The sequence below is a fragment of the Phytophthora infestans genome, genomic scaffold (assembly GCF_000142945.1).
Source record: "Phytophthora infestans T30-4 supercont1.3 genomic scaffold, whole genome shotgun sequence".
NCBI classification, from domain to species: domain Eukaryota; phylum Oomycota; class Peronosporomycetes; order Peronosporales; family Peronosporaceae; genus Phytophthora; species Phytophthora infestans.
Window position 1 is genome coordinate 292,905 of NW_003303756.1, and position 20,510 is coordinate 313,414.

Consider the following 20,510-nt stretch of genomic DNA (forward strand, 5'->3'; position numbering starts at 1 on the left):
CTCCCAATGTCCATATTCCTGCACCTCGGAGGGAGAAAGGCCGGAAGCTATATCAAAGCTAGTATCGGTGAGGGTAGCCTAGGTGCAACAACTTGCAACCTGAGGGAAACACGATGGATAGTTGGTGCTACCCCATGTTGAAGTGCACCAATTCTTGGCCCCCAATTGGCCGCCTTCTACGTCACTGTTCGTCACTCTTTCAAAAATCCACTTTCCACCAATCGTATCTCTCCACCTGGTTGCTCTGACTGTTGAATCGCCACTTCATTCATTTCTGCGTGCAGCATGTTGCGCCGCTCGCTGTCTCCGCTGGGCCGCATCGCTCGCTCCGAGCCTGTGCGTCGCTCCATCCGCTCCAGTGCTTTGCTGGGATCGTCTTCGTCGTCCAATGATCAATTCTCATGGCTTACGGCGCTCGCTGCAGGTGCGCTGGGCGTGGTCGGCGTCTCCCAGTTCAACGACAATCACGCGGACTGCTGCGGCATCGTGGGCGTCGTAGGCAAGTCGCAGGACGCGTCAGAGTTTCTGCTCGAGGGACTTACCATCCTACAGAACCGCGGCTACGACTCCGCTGGTATGTCCACGCAGCCTAACACCGAGGAGAGCGAGGCCGCGCCCATTACTACGACCAAGTTCGCCTCGGTTGTCGGCACAGCTGACTCCATTCACCTCCTTCGAGAGACCAAAGACAAGCACGACGGCAACACCACAGGCATCGCACACACACGTTGGGCCACACATGGCGCCAAGACAGACTGCAACTCGCACCCTCACACGGACATGAACGGCCGCGTTTCATTGGTGCATAATGGTACATTCACCAACTACTACGAAGTGAAGCAGGAGCTTCTGGATGAAGGAGTCGTCTTCTCTTCGCAGACAGACACAGAAGTGGCAGCGCAACTTATTGGCCACTTAATGGGCGAAGGAGCCGATCTATTGACAGCTGTAAGACTCGCACTGAAGAAGTTGGAAGGCACATGGGGACTCTGTGTCATGTCTCGAGACGATCCAGGCAAAATTGTCATTGCCCGCAATGGTTCTCCACTGTGTATCGGCTACGGATCCAGCGAGATGTTTGTGGCGTCCGAGACGACAGCATTCAGTCGCTATGCGAAGCGGTTCATCTCGCTCAAGGACGGAGAAGTGGCTGTCATTAAGAGCGACTCGGCCGAGCTGAACCCCAATGATGATGGCAAGGAGGAGGGATTTCTGCAGCGTTTCCCGACCAGCAGGTTGGCAGTGGCGCCGGATGTGAAGGTGCGTCTGTCACCAGCGCCATACCCCCACTGGACGCTGCGTGAGATCATGGAGCAGCCCAAGGCTGTGGCTGCAGCTCTGGGTTACGGTGGCCGTGTGTCGGATGACCACGTGTATCTCGGTGGTCTCGAGGCCGAGAAGGACCGGATGCTGCGTATTAAGCACCTGCTGATCGCTGCGTGCGGTACTTCGCTGTATGCGAGTAAATACGGTGCGAAGCTGATGCGGACGCTCAACTCCTTCGACAGTGTGGCTACCGAGGACGCCTCGGAGTGCACCAGCGATCGGTTTTCGAAGAAAGATGGCGGTCTGCTTGTGGTGTCGCAGTCTGGGGAGACTAAGGACGTCCACCGTGCACTGAAGACGGCAGAGGAGCTGCAGCTTGAAGTGCCTACGTTTTCAGTCGTCAACTCGGTGGGATCGCTCATCGCGCGTACAACCAAATGTGGCGTGTACTTGAATGCTGGTCGTGAGAACGCTGTGGCGAGCACCAAGGCCTTTGTGACGCAGGTGACGGTGATGGGACTCATCGCCTCGTGGTTTGCGCAGAACCGTCCCGACGGTAACCGATCCAAGATGGCGGAGCTGATCCAGAGTATGCATCGTCTTCCTATTGCCATTGGCATGGCACTACGTTCTCGTGAACAATGCGCCAAGATTGCCGACAAACTGCTGACTGCTGAGCACCTCTTTGTGCTGGGACGAGGCTACGGTGAGCCGATCGCGTATGAAGGTGCTCTGAAGATCAAGGAGATCACGTATCTGCATGCTGAAGGCTACCCTGGTGGCGCCCTGAAGCACGGACCCTTCGCTCTTATTGAAGGCGAGAAGAATGGCAAGTTCGGCGCCACGCCAATCATCCTCATCGTGCTGGATGACGAGCATGCCAGCCTCATGAAGACGTCGGCCGAGTCTGTGCGTGCTCGTGGTGCTCACACTATCGTCATCACGGACAACCCGGCCATGTGCGAGAACATCGCTGACGAGATCATCCCCATCCCGACCAACGGCCCCATGACGGCCCTGCTCGCCACGATTCCTCTGCAACTTATCGCCTACGAGCTTGCTGTGCGCAAGGGCATCAACCCGGACGTACCACGCAACTTGGCCAAGGCTGTCACTGTGGATTAGAATTCTTTTGCCAACTAGGTCAACGACTTTCTTAAGGACTGAAAGCTGGTTTATATCACATTGGGTTTTCTTTTTATCATCTTATGCTACAGAGTTTCTGGCTTTCCTGTCGTGTCAATGCTACAGTCACTGCTGGCACAATCTGCAGCATGGAGCGATCACGAACTCCACATCCTGTTAATGTTTCCTCGAGCCCAGTGAGCTTTCTGCCGCTGACGTGGTAGAGATCGAACTGGTCCACGCTCTGGAAACGCTTTTGATGCAGTAGGATTGCAGATTTAAAGTGTCGAAGTTTCTTCATCGAGTAGACACTCGCAGTGATCAGCATCCCTCCAGGCATCCGACAGCTCACCTTGATTCTGACATCCTTCGGCTTGGCCACAATCACTGGCTCAGTCGTAGTTGCGTCTCCATCTTCCTGTGCATTGCTGCTCCGCTGCACTACTCTGGAGCTTGGAGTCCCAGGAGTGAACTGCTCATAGCCGTAGCTTGTCCTTTGTGACGATCGTCGTGTTGGTGACTTGACGTAATTCATGAGTCCGTGCTTGGCTGCCAGGAAGTTCACTCGGTTCTCTCCGTTGGGTCGTTGTCGCAGCCAACTGAAAGGATCGTCGCGTTCCGGTGTATCTTCTGAAGCTGGCTCGGTATTATGATTGGTGGGGTCTGCAGTGGAAGGTCGAAGCGTAGGAGCTGACAGACGTCGAGCATGGAGCTTCGCACTGTGAAGTCTTCGCTTGGCTGCACTCCGGATAACTTTGTCTTTTTGCTTAGCGTAGTGCCGAGACGAGTCCCAGGAGGCTGATACAGCGCACGATGCTGGGGTTATCGCTGGACGCCATGTAACCACACGCTTCTCTTTTGAGGCACCGAAAGGAGCAGGTGCCGGTGCCCCCAGAGTTGTTCGACGAGTAGTCGAGTCCCATAGTCGCTTGATGTCGTAGCTCCCGACATCGGGTGCATTGTTCTTTTCAGTGTCAGGAACTCGACTGACTTTGGAGAATGCTGACCCACTTCGAGGGTTAATTGACGAGTAGCTAGCACTTGCACATGTGTCGCTCATATCGTCTTGAGTTTCATCTTGCTGTGGGTTCGGGATCTGAACCTGAAGACCCCGATGACTCGATGAGCTGGGGAGACGAAGATGTGTACGTGGAGACCTTCTCTTGCTCAGAGAGGGTAGAGCAGGGTTTGCGGTCTGTGGTCGCACAATCTTGTCATTAGCTGCATCATCCACGGCACTTTGTCTTGTTGAGGAGCAAGAAGCTGACGATGCACGTGGCAAGTGTCCTCGTGTCGTTCTCGAAAGAAATGCAGCTGTCGGAGTTGCCGTCACGTCTCGAACAGGCCATTGCTCGGGAGCTTCGTAAGTTCCTGGCCCAGGGACAACCTACTTCGATACACCGGAACGAGTTAAGAATTTCTGAGTTACAGGCATCGGACACGTACATCTTTCGGCTGCTTGACTTCTCCCCGAGCATCCAACGAGTCGTCGTCAGCGTATCCCGGTGGAACACGAAAGCGCTGCTCCAATGCTGCCACATTCACATCAAGAGCTTTCTGCGCTTCAAGACGAAGAACCAGACGAAACACCTCTCGAGGCACAAATGGCACTGACTTGTTGAAGTCTTGTTGGCGCTGCAGTGACGATGTCGAGCTGGATCGACGATTCATGGCAGTGACTTCTGCAATGAGAAGCGGATAAAGAAGCACGACAAGAATCACCGAAGCTAAATCGGTCAACGCTGTAAAAACAGCAACAAAACTCAACAGCTAAGAACAATTCACGAGGAGGAAATATTTATCCACCTGACCTCGCAGTGGGGATACAGTACGGGGCTGTCAATCGTCATACGATCAAACTTACCGTCGCGTTCTTGCCGAAAACCTGCTATGGGATCGTCGGCTCTTTAGTCGTCCGCCAAGCTAACGGATGGTCGACGAACAAGCGGCGACGCCATTAGCGTCTGCAGAACACGAGCGGCCGACGGTCGCAGACTGGGATCATACTGGAGACACTCGTGAGTCAGTCGGCGGATGATCTCGGGACACGTGTCCGACACCTTTGGTCGGAGCTTTCCTACAGCCACCTGCTGCACGATCATCGACTCCTCGAGACCCAGCGTCTGGTACGGAATCTGGTGCGTGTCCATCTCGGTAAGCAGAACGCCAAGCGAGTAAATGTCGGCTAGCTCGCTGTAGTCCTCGCCCAGGATGATCTCTGGTGCCACCCAACGAGCCGTACCCACCCCAGCTGTCATCGTCCTCGCAACTGTGCGCTCTCGACTCTCTCCGAAGTCCGACAATTTGGCTCCTTTTTGCGAGTCCACTAGAATGTTCCGAGACTTGATATCTCGGTGAATCAGAGCAGGTTGCAAGCTGTGCAAGTAGTACACTGCTTCACACACCTGTACGCAGTACGTGGCCTTGCCGTTCTCCCACGTCAGCACCGATGGCGGGCTCTTACGCAGCACCGAGAGGAGGTCTCCAGAGTCCATGTACTCCATGACAATCTGGATATCAGTCAGCTCGTCGTCCCAGCACGCGCCAATCAGCGAAAGAATGCACCGATGCGACAGCGATGCGAGCAGATTCAGCTCCGAGACAAAGTCCTGCACGCTGGTTCCCTCGACAGTGATCAGCTTCTTGACAGCCACCAGGTCTTTGCCGTACAACGCCAGCCACACTTCACCAAAAGCGCCTTTGGCGATTTTGCGCGTGTAATTGAGCTCATCGCTTGGGATCTGCGCCACGTGAGAGCTGATGATAGAGCTCCTGGCTTGCCGACCATTTGCACGCGACGGAAGAGTCGACTGCACACTGCTGCGTCGAGGCTGCGCATCCGACATTTTCTTGCCATGATCGGAGAAACCTGCGAGTAACACGTTTGGGATCGAGCTGCGAGGGGTACGACCGCCAGCTGTTGGAGGTCGCTGCTGGGACGAAGCGCGTCCTCGACTACCAGCTCTGTTGCGTGCAGGAGTGTTGTTTGAGGACAGCGGAGTGGCCACGCCCACCATATCGGGCGTGTTGGACAGGTAGAAGCCATGGTTCTTCATCTTTCGGCGGTATAGGAAGAACCCTGCGACGCCAAGCACCACCACGACAGCTAGCACGACGACGACAATGATTAGAGTGCTGGAAGACGAGCCTGATACAAGGTACAGATTCATACAGAGAAGGTTAGCAAGAGGTCATCAGTGCTGTAAAAGAAGAGCGGCGATAAACTCACTGTCTGATCCATCCGATGACGAGGAGGACGCAGCCTCAGTAGACACACAAACCACCGAGTCCAGGACGTCGGTTGCGGTGCCACTGGAGCAAGCGCTGGCGGTGACGCTGAGCGTGCTGTCCGACGAGAGTTTCCGCAAGAAACTATACTGTGTTGGAGTCACAGTCAAGCTGGTGATACTGTTGCCACCGATGTTTCTATCCACATTTCAAGCACACACTAGTGTCAATAAATTGCACAATCACATAATAATGCGACAATAATATACGCACAAGACGTTGAGGTTTGCCATGTCAAAAATGACGGATGGGAACTCGGTCAACTTGTTGTTTGACAGGTCCCTGAAGGTAAATAGCAGCATACACAGTAAGGTTAGAAGCACTTAAAACTTCCACAATAAATAAAAATCGTACAATGTGGTGACGGACGGAAGCGCCATGTCGAAGGTAGCGATCGAGTTGTCCGTCAGGTTCCTGCAGGGCGAAGGGTAAATGAGTACGCCTGTACTCAATATCAGATACTTAAGTGAACAAAAGCCACTTACAGTGAGGTCAATCCCTGCAGAGCTTGAGTAACGGAGCTGTCCGTATCCGTAATGCTCGTCATAGTGTTCTTGTTCAGGTTACTGTGACAGTAAGAAACCAGTCATAAGTAACTGAACCCTAGCTAGTATCATGCAGAGTCGCAGTGAAAAACGTACAGCGTCACCAGGTTTTTATTCGCCAGGTTGCCCAATTGCGACGGCAAAGTGGCCAGGTTGCAGTTCTCCATCGTGCTAATACACAGAAACGCAGCCAGAACGTCACCATGTGCATCCAGAAGAGCAAAACGCCAGCACGAGATCGTACAGTAACGAGATTGTGGTCGGCAAGAAGCCGGAGGGAAGCAATGCGAGATCCAAATTGGTCAAGATCCTGCAGTAAACATCGGTCAGTCCGGTGCTGACTGACACCGTAATACCAAACTCTTGATACTCCACTCACAGCTGCTCCAATACGGTGGCTGTAGCGAACGTGTCTTCGTCGAAAGTCACGGACTTGAGCGATCCTTTCTGCACATTCGTGTCGTCAAACCCCGTGATCTGGCTGGTAGTCAGTCAAAAGCAAACCCTGTCAGCACTCCAATCTTCGAAAGAGTCTCAGGTGACCATCACTCACATATTTCTAGTCGCCTCCGCGTATTCAACGCCGCTGACTGTGTCGATCTCCGCACTCGGGAAGGCGGCGGCGGAGCTGCCACTAGCGCTGGACGTCCATGTGTCGGAGGATGAAGGTTCCTTGACAAAGACTGTGATCTTCTTGGCGACTGAGTTGTACGCGTCCAGACACTGGTACGTGCACGAGGAACTGTGTCGGACGCAGTCGTTCCGCGAGGCCTCGCTGCAGCTGGACGAGGAGCTGTACTGTACGCACGGATCACCTGTCGTACACACGTCGCCGCAGTAGGTAAGGACGGCGCTGGACGTGGAGTTGCTACACCAGGACACGGACGAAGAAGACGACGACGAGGCCGCCGAGGCGCCACCCACCGCGAGTGCCAGCGACGGCACCAGTAGACGCATACTTTACTATTGGGCAGAGACTCCAGTTTTCGATGGTCGGAGGTTGCTTGAAGGTACACACATGTATAGGAAGCCAGATGGCTGTTGTGGGATCGCGCTCAGATGATTGGACAAACCAGGCTTGTACCTTATTTGATTTCTGCCAATCGCAGTGACCAGGCTACTGACAGTGCGACTGACGAAGGGAAATGGGAAACTTCGTGCTGTAGGTAATACTTTACCGCTACATGCAGCTAAAGTTGCTGAAATGAATCATAACGGTGCTGATACATGTACATGTAGAGGTTGTTTGAGTGGCTCTGAGCCTTTAACGGGCCAAGGTTCCAAATCGACTGTGCTCTCAGATTGTCAAGCACCTAAAATGTCATTCGCGCACCTGACTCAGGTTATCCCCTGGATTCTCTTCAAGCGACAATTACTGGCTGTCAAGCTAGTCGGTTACTTGTCCAGACTGATTGAAAACACGATTTGCACCTAGCTCTAGGTGCAGTACCGTTGGGCGCTCTACTACTCGCGCACGAAATCTCTCTGACCAATCAGTACCTGCTCCACTTCAACATACATGTATAAGGTACACAATGATTTAACCATCGTCGATACGGTTAAATGAGGCCCGGGCCAACACAAGCGCAATCCACCATCAGAGGAAACAATGCATCCGTCGACCAGAGCGACCCAGTACGAGACGCGACGGACGGACGTCCACGCCGAGCTGCAATGCTAGCCCAAACGTACGAAGAAGAGAAGTACATGTAACTGGAACCGGGTCCGCTTCCGAAAGAGTGGGCGCGACCGCCACACACAAGCTTTCGAGAGAATTTACGAGGTTTTCCATCTACCGGTATTGGGTGGTGTGATGATGGCCATCAAGAGAGATTCGATCGGTTTATTAAGAAGCTAACCAGGTTGGGAATGGAGAAGGCGTTTACTGCACTATCTGGAACATCGAATGGTATCTTGTACTACGCAGTACCTCGCTATTGAACACAAGAGAAGACTTGCCAGCGTTTGGGTTGAGAGGCCGCTGACTGGCTCTGCCCAGTGTGCTCAAATATTCCGAGATTGGCTTGGGCAAATTACTGAAGATTGACACGAAGACTGGAGTGTGCAGTCTTCAAGCCTGTGAAGTCGTCGCGGATGTGATCGAGCTGTATGATAGTGAAGGCAAGATCTCCGAATTCAACTGGGAGCAGAGTGCAAATGCGGAGGACGATGGAGACAGAGACAATGAGTCTACTCAACTTGTGCTGCCTCGGGACTTGTTACTGTGTTCGGGTGGTTTGTGAAGCACAGATTCGTCGGAAAGTTCCGTACTCGCGCGATGCTGCTGCCAGTAAGTCGGGAGCCAGTACGCACGAATACAAAGAATGTGATGACATGGTCCAAATGGTATCTCCTATGACTGTGTCAAACCTGCCCAAAGAGATAGTTACGCCGAAATTCCGTTTCTCTGGGCTCAAAACTGTAAATAATGTATTCTCCAAGAACGCCTCGCTATTAAGTGACTAAAGTCGCTAATCCGGGGCAGCCCCGTTGTTTTGTGAAACATACACCTATTAACGTGACGTCTTCATGTCAAACGCGATGGCGTCTTCTTCGCGATCGAAATACTTGCATTTTTATAAAATATAGTACTTACAATTCTACTATGATGGAGGCTTCTTTATGTAAATTGGTACCACTTTTTGTTGGCATACTGTTTCATATGCTATTGGCGCTTCTCTAATGCTTTTCGAGCTTTAGACTTTCTGCATTGCGCTTGACAAGCAGTAATAAATTTCATCACCAAGTACAATTATGAAGGAAAACTGTTGATGTTATGTCGACTTGCTTCGACCTTTACGCGTAAAATATTCGAAGCGATACAGTGATCGATTGACCTGGCTGTCCTCTAGATGTAGACATACACGAGCATCGATATATTTGATAGTACATGTGCATGTATTCTCAATTAGAATCTCATAGCTAAAATATGAAAAAACGCACCACTTCTAAACGTCCTAAATATCCTAAAATTTGTTTTTGATTTTACTTAAAGACGCGATGCTTGGGTAGGTGAACCCAGCCTGCACTCACCAGACTATTTTCTTTAAAAAAAATTATACAGCTGCTAATAGGCACCGCTAGAAACTAAATGCGAGAATGCAGGCTCGAATTGTTTCAATTCAATGATCAGTTACCTATCCTGACTTCACTATTAAACACAGTCCTTTTCCCTTCTTGTCCAATACAAGTAGTACGTTTTAGGCTATGGGGGGCAGTCGATGAAAATGATCGATGGGGGTGGGACCGGAATTGACATCAGGTGAGTTCGATCCAGCTCAAAGTTAAAATCGCCGCACAAGTGCGCCTGAGTCCTTAATGCTGCGCCATTTACTCTCGATGTGAAGTCCATTGGTACGGCGTTGCAGCTCCATCCATCTTGTCCGTGCTTGTGGCGATATGTAAGACCATCGATCGTAAATCGACGTCGAGACTTGCACCTTGTACACTGTGATTCCTCGTTCGCAATCACATCACGAGCAGCATGCAAGACCGAACCAAGTGACCAGGAGCGAAGAGACCTTTGGATCGTGGGTTTGCTGGTGTGTGAAGCTTCAACCGTCCAGTGGACAACATCACCGTCCGCGCTGCGGACTTGGTGGGCCCGGAACCATTTCGTGAAAGGCATGATGCTTGTAATCGCTGTTTGGTGTTTATCGGACCAGTTTGAGAATGAAGTCCAACTAGGTGGTCCCCGGCGATTCCCTTCAACACCGAGAGCACAGATAAAGGAAACTGGCGTTCGTGTTACGTTAAGACGGCAACTAGTGATTTTCTTCGGTAGTTTCAAACTCGCCTCAACCATTTCAAAAATCGTTTTCCTTACTGTCGCTCGTTCTGGCGAACACGCGATGAGAGCCGTGTGGCTAGTTGCAGCTCATGCTTTCGTGCGCTCGAGCAATGTTGTCGTCATAACTGATTCGTCCGAGTCAGCAAGGTTAATGAGTATGGTCTGTCTGTTCAGCGCAGAAAGAAACTATAGGGTGCATAGCGGAGCAAGTGGATCGGCAATGGCGTGCGCTGCAATGCAACCAACAGAGCAGAATAAATGATGTTACTAAGAAAGAGCAGATCACCATAGCTAGATGTGATCTAAGCGCGGCGCACGCATCGGTGATCATCATAGAGAATTCAATTTCACGACTAAAGTTTAGACATTTGCTGTAACTTGCTTGACTTCACCAAAAATGGCCAGAAAGCTATCCATTATACCAGGCACTCATCAAATAACCACTGCCCACGATGTTCGTCACGTTCCGAGCTGAACATGAGCTGACCTAGCATTGGATTAAGCCAAAAAATCATAAATGCTTTCATTAATGCCCAGAAATGCTCAGACATTCTCAGAAATCACATAGCTTAAACATAAATGGCAATACCAGTACATGTGTCATTTCCATATCTGACCACATCCCCGCACAATAATTTATCTTGCTGATGTCACCCCGCTCAGTTATCTACTTGCAGAAAGATGCGGCTACGCGGCGGTATTTTTATGTTTTATTCCAGATGTTTGCCTTCCGGCCTCCGCTTTGGCGAGATAATTATTCCAAAAACCCTGAACCCCCATGTGCCTAAAATGACTTCTTTACAGTCGCTACAAAATGCTGAGTTCCGAGTAAGCAGTGCAATCATCTACAAAAGACTGAGCCCCTAGCTTCATACTTAGCCAAGATTACTCTAGAGATCTTGACAAAGTCTCTTTATTATTGTTAGCTTTCACTGTACCTTCATCTTCCACCCACCTGCACTTCAAATAGCATTTCTACGAGCGCTACACAATATATTTAGTTTAGCGTCGTGCTCGATTTGATGGGTCGTTTCTGAAACTAGCTCGAATCAATGCGAAGGATATAAATGGCCTGCACTAAATACACGCTTGTACTGCCTATTTAAGCTTCTATACAGAAGATAAGTCACTTCCCATACCAAACCCAATAAAAGTGCTACAACTCGATTACGCCCCGTTGCTGGCGGATCGTATATTGTCCGTGCTTCCTGCAGTGGACTACCAGTAGTTCAATCTGTAGGGTAGCCTGTCTCAATGCAGCTCACACACTCTGTGGGCCCCTCGCAAATGTGTCGAAGCTCTCGCTTCTATTTTATTTACTTCTCCCCTCATCTCCTGTGACTCTGACCTGTTGTGACTAGCCGCCGCGAACTCGCTCTCGGTGGCGTGCTGTCACTCACCTGACTCACACTCTCAGCTTTCGACCTATTGCCACGGCTCTTCTCTGGGCGTTCTTCCCCGGAATACACCGCTACTCAGTCTTATTCTTACGCTCCTGACTCGCCACGCGTCCGTAACTTGTCGAGCATCCACTCTCCTTGCATCTGTACTTCTAACCGCCATCCGTGCAACTTTGTCCACGCAAATCACCGACGATTCGGGTCCCATTAAACCTCGCCAGCTAAAGCCACTTGGATCACGCCTCTGGCGTCTACCCTACGAATTGCAGCCACACAATAACCCAGGATTCTCTCCTCTTCGTTTGGTCGCCCGTCGCTTACGTTGCTCCCCGCGTCCACCAGTGCACCTACCGCTGATTGTCCGTCCAGTCGCACCTCTCCTCTCTAGTCTCCTTCTTTCTTCTCGTGTTGGTCCTCTGACCGTTTCGTGTACCTCATCCGCTGTCTCGCACTTCTCCGTACTCACGTTTGCTTATGCCTCTGTGCTCGACTGCGCAAACCTTAAAGTGAGAGTCAATCTGGCCCTGCTCTCCGGATCTCCGTGAAATACACTGTCGTCTTTGCACTTGGATGGTGTGTGTATTATGTCATGTCGTGTGCGGTTCTCTCGCTCAAGTGCTAATGCTGCTTAGATGCGCTGTGCTCTCGAGAAAAACCTATGGGGGGGTGGGCATAGTAGCGGAGGAGACGTTGGGCTCGGTAGAACTATGTCCTGAGAGGAAAGAGCGACCGACAAATGAAATAAGCAAGCGGACTCGGTGGAATAAATTTATGGTAGCTAGCAATGTGAGTTTAACAGGGAGTGGCTAATTATGTTATGCTGCTGCTAGTACGGCGGAGCAAAGGAGGCGAGGACGGAGACGCTACTGGGACGGCCTTTACGGCGTGTTCCGCCTTTTTCGTCGATATATGCATTTTTAAGCGATTTCAACTACATCATTATCGATTCGTGTGCAGTCTTTGTTTATGCAAGTAGAGGTGGTCTGAATAACCTCTTTTAGTTTATGGAGCGCTTCTAAAAAATTGAGCCGACGAGTCTTCTTTTGGATGAGGCCACAAGTACGAAATATCTCACGACTATGATGGTCAAAGTCGACATGGTGCCGTTAGTGATCTCATGTCGACCAAATACAGCTTATCGTTTGCACATATCGTTATTGTAAGTCTTACATACCGATTAGCCTCTTCTTCGGAAGAAAGTGTAGCAGAACAGCAGTCAAATGGGCCCACAGACGACGTAGTTTATTATGTTGCTGGCTAGGTGACTGGCGCTTTAGTTCATGGTCATAGAATCCTAGTGATGATACTTTATATTATTAAATCAGCTTATATACAAATGAAACAAGCATCTATTGTATAATTTGATAGCCCACCCGTAAATCTCTAGCTTCCATGACGTGAGTTGTGCATAAAGGCTGAAGGATCGGTTAAGCCAAAGTGCTTCGATATTTCCGCGCGCAGCTCGGTTATGAGTTTCGATATTGTTTCCCGACGTTGTTGTATCAACTACGTCGGAAGAGAACACAAGGTTGAGCCAAGAGTAAGCTAAATAGTCTCAGATCGATTTATTGAGTTATGAATAAACACTAGGTAGCGAAAACAAATAGGCTAGGGATGCTTTCAGGTCCCGCAATCCTGAAAGGGGGTTCCCTTGCGGAAATTGCTTGTCATTGTAGCTGAAAATCGAGACGTGCATGAAAATTGGCAGCACCATCCAAACAATTGATCTCTTCATCCGATTGCTCTCCACCATCGTGCATTTGTACGCCAGCTGCAATCGTTTCATGCATAGTACTTCAGAGTGATCTCCTAATTCAGACTGCCCTCCAACCAATCACATATCGAGAATGGAACAGCGCACAAGTCTAGATCTCCTAATTCAGAGTACAAAAAACATGCTAAACTGTAACTTTCCACCAACACGTTTGCGTGCCAGCCGGCTGATATTTCGTGGAACAAGCCATTAAAAGACAAAATGCGGAAAAATTGGGTGGAGAACATGTTGAAACAACTACGCGCTTCAACTTCGACGCTTCCGTTTAAGATAAAAGCACCTACACGGCAGCAATGAATAGGTTGGACGAAGAATTCGTGGAATGCGTTGTCTCGCAAAACGGTTAGAAGCGGATTTGAGAAAGCAAAAATGGTATCCATTGAGCCTACTGAAAACTTATAGGCTGGAACGGAGCTTTCCGACAGTGAACCTGATTGGGAGCTGCTACGACGGCTGCTGAAAGAAGTGCCCGTAGTGCGCCATGCTGTGGATACGCGTCACGACATAGAAAACTTCGTAGCTCCCGAAGAAGAACTTGATGACTAAATTGTTTTGTTTAAATAAAACGTGATAGAGATGCGTCGGTACGTGTACAGATCTTGTGTATTTTGCAACAATACAACTTCAAAAATATTGGGTCTGAAGTAGGAGATCTCAAATACGGTAGTATCAGCAGCCCCACCATCTCGTGCAATCCAGTCAGAAAATGAGCTGGCTGCATCCATTGTGGTGGGACCAGCCACTGTTGGCAAGTGTGAGCAATCTGGAATTTGCTCAAATAACAAAAACCAAAACGAAGCTGTCGGTCCTTTGTTTCTGTGTTGAAACTACTAAGAGCGTGCTCACTACGATACTGGATATGGAGATCAATCAACGAGTAAGCTTTTACTAATAGATGATGGGCCAAAACTGTGGTAGTAACAACAGCACAACTGGACAGTGTACCTCATTTCCGTCTCTAGCTTCATGAGGTAGAGAGGGTTGGAGACGGAAAGATATAGGTTTTACATTCTCAGACGATTGTCTTGCTTTCTGCAACTTGTGACCCTGCGCCTCCAAAGCCCAAAAGGCAGATCCGCATTGTGACAGTTTTGGAATTGGAGCCCATGCCTCTGTCCGCCAGTTGTGAGAGCCGGTTTGAAGCTAACCTTCGATGCACCAAGAAAACGTTTTTGCTTATCACTAGTTTGCTTTACCGGTAGGATATTCTTGTCGCTGGAGTCAATTCCAAGCGACACCCCTACAACAGGCTGCAGCGCTCTACGTTTGTGAGCTGTTTTAAGCTCCTAAGATCCAACAATCAAACACTCTGACACAGTTATATCGCAGCCTAACTTGCAATATTTGTTTTCACATACATTTGTAAAGTATTTTAATAAGCTCAAGTAATCTCTTAAACTTTCTACAGGCCCTGAAAACGATGCTTCATCGTCACAAAACGCACCCGCAATAAGGTTTCCGCTGCCTCCGATCCATGCGAACACTGGCTGTGGTGATGCGTCGGAAGCAGCCTTCTTCGCTCGCTTCTCGCAGCTCTTCGACTGCAGGGAGGCAGATACAAGGGCTGCGTCGTCCACCGAGGTGCTACATGCCGAAGGGGGTATCAGAGTTGCCGGTGGCGCCGTTGAAGTCTGGGCGAGCGACACAAAAGTGGCCGGCACGTCGCCGACACTATTCACGCCCTACAGCTGACCCTCGAGGCTTGACATCACCGATATTGCTTCCACAGCTGCTTCAAACGTAGATGCCAATGGCGACAGCGCTTCGCCGCCGTGGAGACCTGCTTTAGCGCGCGGAGCAGCCCTCGTTGGATGCGCTGGCATGACTGGCGTTGCACCTATTCGATTGCTCAAAATTTAGCTAGAACATTTTCTGTGGCGGACAAACTAGAGCTGGAGATGTTGATCTGCTGCCTTCATCTCTATTTCCAGTATCGTAGTGATCACGCTCTAACAATGGTGTTTGGTATCTATTTTAGAAGATATGTGTCTTTTCGGATATTTGTGTGCGAGTCTCTTTTTTTTTACTTTGATCCAATCTTTAGTGATCAATCCCAAAGATAAATAGAAAAGACGGTGTCGACACCAATTGGCGAGATACAACCTATCAGAGGGGCTAGTATGAATTTAGATAGGTTTATTAGAATAAATTAGTGTGGCCCTTGAACAATCCAACAATGTATTTGACTTCACTTTTTCAAGGCTCTCCCTACGTTCACCAACTTTTGGGTAGAAAACAGCCATTTGCTTTAAGGGATCCGACCCAGGGCAATACCGGTATCAACGGTACTTCCGAAAAAAAAAGTCTACGAGCTTGGCGATGAACTTACACTACACAACACGTCGCGAGCCACTGCACCAAGTCGATTACACTGATGCACCCCACAGCGTTTTGCTACCTCTAGCACTACGATATTAACAATACTTCCTGGTGGAGTTTTGAAGCGAGATATGAGTGCATCCATACAGCTACACCCCCTGTAAATGAAATGGTGCAATTAATGTACTTAGTTATGCGTCTAAGCTAGTTACAGTGTCCATAAAGACAGACTAAAACATGATGTACCTGCATTCATCCAGGTCCGTCGTGGAAATGTGATCAGGGGTCAAGTCTGTAGCATTTCGCCCTGCTTGGTGTTAGTTGCGACGTTAAGAAACGTCTCGACAACAAATACGCCGCAATTATGCCCGACGTCTAGGTACCATGCCAATAAGCGTCGAATGGTCAGCGCCCAAGTTTTTTCAATCAGCGGCACCAATTTTCTCAGTACAATTGCTTCAACTTCGTCAAGACAGTCGTTTCTGCGTTTTGGGTCGTAAATCCAGATGAACTTGCTGCCAAAGTCGATAATTGCCCCGCACCAGTGCCTAATATCTACAGCAATATAGATAGGGACCAGGATAGCGCGGGTAGCTGCTACTTTATTTATCCCACACAGATTCGTGTCGATCATTCGTGCTTGGTCAGCATCAATTTCAAAGCCGAGAAATACAGAATCCACCACGTGCACGTCTGAAATTCTTCCATCTCGGACACGAATCCAAACATCTACCATTTTTAAAGCCGCCACGAAAACACATCCATCACAGAGCCATATCTCTCCTGCAAATTTTGTCAAGTCATCAAACTGTACGATAGTTTCCCCCACCTTCGATTTAAATGCCAAGTACATATTTATGGTGGGCACACGACTGGTGATTGCACGGCGAGTTTCTGTATCGGGTTTTGATTCAACCCATTTCATCAGCTTTTGGGCCGCCGAATTCTTCTTCTTTAGACAATGCCATTCGTACATGGTGTCGGTGTCGGTGAGAGAGAACGTTCCAACATCTAAGATTGATACGATAATGTCATCATGTGGCGGCATACGTCCAGACTCTGATAGCTCGCGAGCTGTAGCATTCCTTCCGGCCGGTTGTGATTTGTGCACGAGAGCTTCTGAAAGAACGAACCGGATACTTGATTCGACTGTTTTTGTCATCCCTGGCGTAACTACGTGTCCTTTGGGCCGCTGAAGATGGTTTTGTGTGCTGTAGCCGAGCTGCACTGAACACAGGCCCAACTTGCTTTAGCGACAGGTTCTTTTGGCTTGCACACTTCCGTAAATCAGACAGAGTAATATAGCCGTATGTGTTGACCTGCTGGACAAGTGTCTTCGTCTCTTCAAATTCCTTTCGTCGCTTCGCCTTCTTTACTGATTTCTTTTCCCTTGGACGTCCAGCCGGCTTACTTGCAATATTAAACACAATGTTGGCTATTCCTTCATCGGAACCGCTCTCAAGATAGTCAAGGTTCAGCGTTCTTTTTGCTCGAACCGAAGGAGACGCAGGTATAGGAATCGGTGACGAAGTCAGATCAAGAGTAGCAGCCATTTCACCGGTATGCTCTGAACTGGTCGCTAGCTCACCAGTGTTGGTGATATTTTCAACAATGCTTGTGACTGGTTCACCAATACGTTTGCCTTGCTCACACCTTTTTTCCTCCGGATTCCCAACGTTTGTGACACACTCACCAACACTCACCAATGTTTGTGACACTCACCAGCTTTATCTGCACTAGCGGCGGGTTCCCCATCAGTGCCGGCATGGCACACTGGTGGCTTGTCGTTATGACGAGCAACTCTCTCCGACTCCGTAAGATGTCGAGCCAAGCACAAAATTTTTGAGATCCCTTGTCGGTTACGACTTCTGCGATCCTCTGGCACACGAAAAATACTGACCGATATTTTTCATTATGACCGAGGACACGAGGAGGAATGCTTCAAAGTCGTGGACGTAACGCTTCTGCGTGACGTCAACAGGGGCTGCATCATCTTTTTCGTCTTTGTCTGCAAGCAGCCACCGACCTGGTATTGCCTCATACGGAATGATTGAGTGCATGCCCGATTTTTGCCACCTTAGAAATACCATGTGGCTGCAAGGAAGCAGTACGATCTGATCGAAGGCGCAGCTGCAAGTGGTTTAAACCAAGCTGACTGCGTATTGCCCGCCCGATTTCGCACTAGTTATGGTAAATACACCTGGCGAGCTTTCATCACTCGACGTGTCGTACACCTCTTTGCCAACATACTCATCTCTTCATCATAGGTCTGGTTGTATCGAAACCCCACGCGCTTAACTTTGGCAGTGTACTGATCTTCAGCGGACTGCGGTAAGAACAGAAGGTGGTCAATGCACTCGTCCGTGGCCATATGTCGATGCCGTAAGTTCTTGGCAGAGCCTTAACTAGCCTCCAAGCGGTTGTTCGTGTTATTGTCGAGGTGAGGAATGTTTCCACGCTCGAACGTACACCACTGTTCCTTGCCGTTAAGACAATTCTCAGTAAAATAGTCAAGGAAAGATGGCTTTCCTGCACACAGTTTCTCCAAGGCGGACAGGTAATCATAGAAAAGACTCTCATTTTGTGCATGAATCATCATCGTGACAATATTTTTGATGTACAGCTTCTCAAACGCAGAAAATCCGTAGTCTTTCTTGCTAAATTCTCGCCTGAGATAGTCGATGACGTGGAAATGGCAGAGAATAACTGTCGCGCACGGAAACTCTTCACGTAGCAGTGCCAACTCAGTGAAGATTTTGTCAATTACGATGACTTTCACGTCTGTCCACACTGGGTTATTCTGCTTGAAAGCTTGTACCGCGTGCAACATGTTCAATTGCTTTCGCCATCAACGAGTGCGTGTTGCGCAAATGATCTACACCCGAACTTGTCTGTGACCATAAAGCCGAACAGGTGATACCTACATGAGCGTAAACAGTTCACAAATTCGTGCGCGTGTCAGTGAGAGGCTCACAAACATTGGTGATCCGAACGAAATCGTGAGGAGCACCTTACCAATAAATATTAGGCCCGTAAGTAGTATCACCACAGATCGCTTCGAGGAACTTGCGTACCATCCTTCTCATGTGCGCCGTCTGAAAAGTAATACACGACGTAAGGCCAGCTGCCTTATCGCGGGAAAACATTAACAGCGTTTCCAGGGCGTTCGCTAAAGTCTCGCAGGACCTGTGTCACTCGCTCATTGTCGTGTCCTGACGTGTACGTCTCCCGACGCATTTTTGCGAATAGATTTTCCACATCTTTAGGCAGCACTGGGTAGCCCGACACTTCTTTTAGATATCGCAGGATTTTTTCTTCTTGTATCCGCCTATAATCAGACACAAATCCTGTAAACAATTTTACCTTTAAAGCAGTACTCGTTCGCTTACCTTGCACCAGTGTCTTGACCACACCTCGCGTTCCAGGGGGCGGTTTTTTACGAGCCTCAGCGTAGAAGTAGTAGACGTCCCGTCCGACGTTATGGTTGTGCGTCGCAATATGGGATGTAACCCGAACCTTATACTCGTGCTCCTTGACATGGACAAGCACTGCGTTCAGCTTTGTTGGGCACTCGATGGAGCATATGTTGTGGTTGATTCTTGACTCCTTTCCTCTGAGCTTGAACGGCCACCCGTGCGTACAGATAAGCGTCTTCGTATAGAACTTGTGAGTCTCGTCGAAAAGAAGTGATGTTTTCCCCCGTCGACTTGACGAAAGCTGACGCTGTTTGTTGCGGTCAGCTACAGAGTTAGTAGAGCGAATTTTGTATAGCTGATGCGTCTCGTCCTAATACCTGCTGTAGAGAATGCATATTAGCGCAAGAAAACCACAGGTATAGATCCACGAACACGCACGTTTTAAACTCTTCATGAATCGCGCCCCAAGACGAAACCTCCCCGCTGAGCTGGCTGAAAGAGACTCTGGTGCCTTCGCTACCATCACTGTCGCTGGCATGGGCACGCTTCTTCGCCTTCTGCGTGGACATCGCTCCCCGAGGGAACTGCTTGCTCAGCGAAGAAGGCTGGGGCGGAGGTTATTTTTTTTAGTGGAAGGCAGAAGGGGCACAAAATCTCTAAAAACTAAAAAATAGACAACTGCCCAGCGGTATCTCGGTAACCCTAACTTGGCTTTTCTCGCAGCAAAAACACTGGTGAACGTAGGCACTTCCTTTTTCTAAAAGCAGAAAAAATTGGCAACCAAAAAATAGGTCGCTTTCTATTTGGACAGCGCTCTATTAATAAGTCGGATATCCGATTAAATGTCAGATAATAAAAAAAGAACGCCGTCGTACTAAGGTTCCTTAGTTCGCCTGTTAAAAATCCTACCGGTAGGACGCCCATAAATCCTACGGGTAGGACAGGTTGAAGAGTGGTGGTTTACAATGGTACTTCCTAGAAGTATGTTTTAATCTTATCTATACTAGCTGTCTTGTGATGCTGCTAGGTGCTGGTGGTAACACGTTCTACCTGTCATCGCTCCACATAGCGCATAATAGCTATCCGTATTGCAGTCTGATCATGTGGTACAATAGAACGACGCCTTCCTCTTGCATATCTTGCAGCGTCGTTGTGCTCGTTGCGGTGTCTTCTTCAGCCGTTGGTATTGAGGGCGGTCTCCTAAGACCAGCAGCGTGTGAGCAGGAACGCTGGTGTCATTCATATCACCATCAGCATTACCATCTCTCCTCACTCGGCCTGTCAGATAGTCATTAAAAATTAACTGGTGCGCCAATCGGGAAGCAAATTCGCCAAACGCAACAGTGGAACAGGCCACGATATTATTGCTCTTCGTCTCGTGCTGATAAGCAAGATAGGCGTCCACTATAACCATTCCAAGAATTGTGGCAAATATTCTGTGCGCCCACGAATGGGTGAGCCATTGACGCTCCATCTCTAGTGACCCCTGTCTATAATGGTCGTGCACGTCAATAGTTGAAAAATGCCGAAAGAAAAGCTCCACCATGTACGGCCGAGGTATTCTTTTTTCGTAGCGCTCTGTGCGAA

At 49.3% G+C, this 20,510-nt stretch overlaps 3 protein-coding genes across 3 annotated transcripts; 1 reads left to right on the forward strand and 2 right to left on the reverse strand.

Moving 5' to 3' along the window:
• Nucleotides 1–285: 285 nt before the first annotated feature.
• On the forward strand, nucleotides 286–2,391 carry PITG_02122 (glucosamine-fructose-6-phosphate aminotransferase [isomerizing], putative; the record flags this gene model as incomplete). The annotated part of the gene is made up of 1 exon (XM_002907046.1): nucleotides 286–2,391. The coding sequence occupies one exon, from the start codon at nucleotides 286–288 to the stop codon at nucleotides 2,389–2,391; it is 2,106 nt and encodes a 701-aa protein (XP_002907092.1).
• Nucleotides 2,392–2,467: 76 nt separating this feature from the next.
• Nucleotides 2,468–4,062, reverse strand: PITG_02123 (uncharacterized protein; the record flags this gene model as incomplete). Its single annotated transcript, XM_002907047.1, has 4 exons — nucleotides 2,468–2,819; nucleotides 2,895–3,431; nucleotides 3,549–3,778; nucleotides 3,838–4,062. The coding sequence occupies 4 exons, from the start codon at nucleotides 4,060–4,062 to the stop codon at nucleotides 2,468–2,470; spliced, it is 1,344 nt and encodes a 447-aa protein (XP_002907093.1).
• A 236-nt stretch (nucleotides 4,063–4,298) lies between these two features.
• On the reverse strand, nucleotides 4,299–7,181 carry PITG_02124 (protein kinase, putative; the record flags this gene model as incomplete). Its single annotated transcript, XM_002907048.1, has 8 exons — nucleotides 4,299–5,539; nucleotides 5,621–5,817; nucleotides 5,893–5,961; nucleotides 6,034–6,093; nucleotides 6,321–6,395; nucleotides 6,469–6,534; nucleotides 6,604–6,705; nucleotides 6,778–7,181. The coding sequence occupies 8 exons, from the start codon at nucleotides 7,179–7,181 to the stop codon at nucleotides 4,299–4,301; spliced, it is 2,214 nt and encodes a 737-aa protein (XP_002907094.1).
• Nucleotides 7,182–20,510: the final 13,329 nt, after the last annotated feature.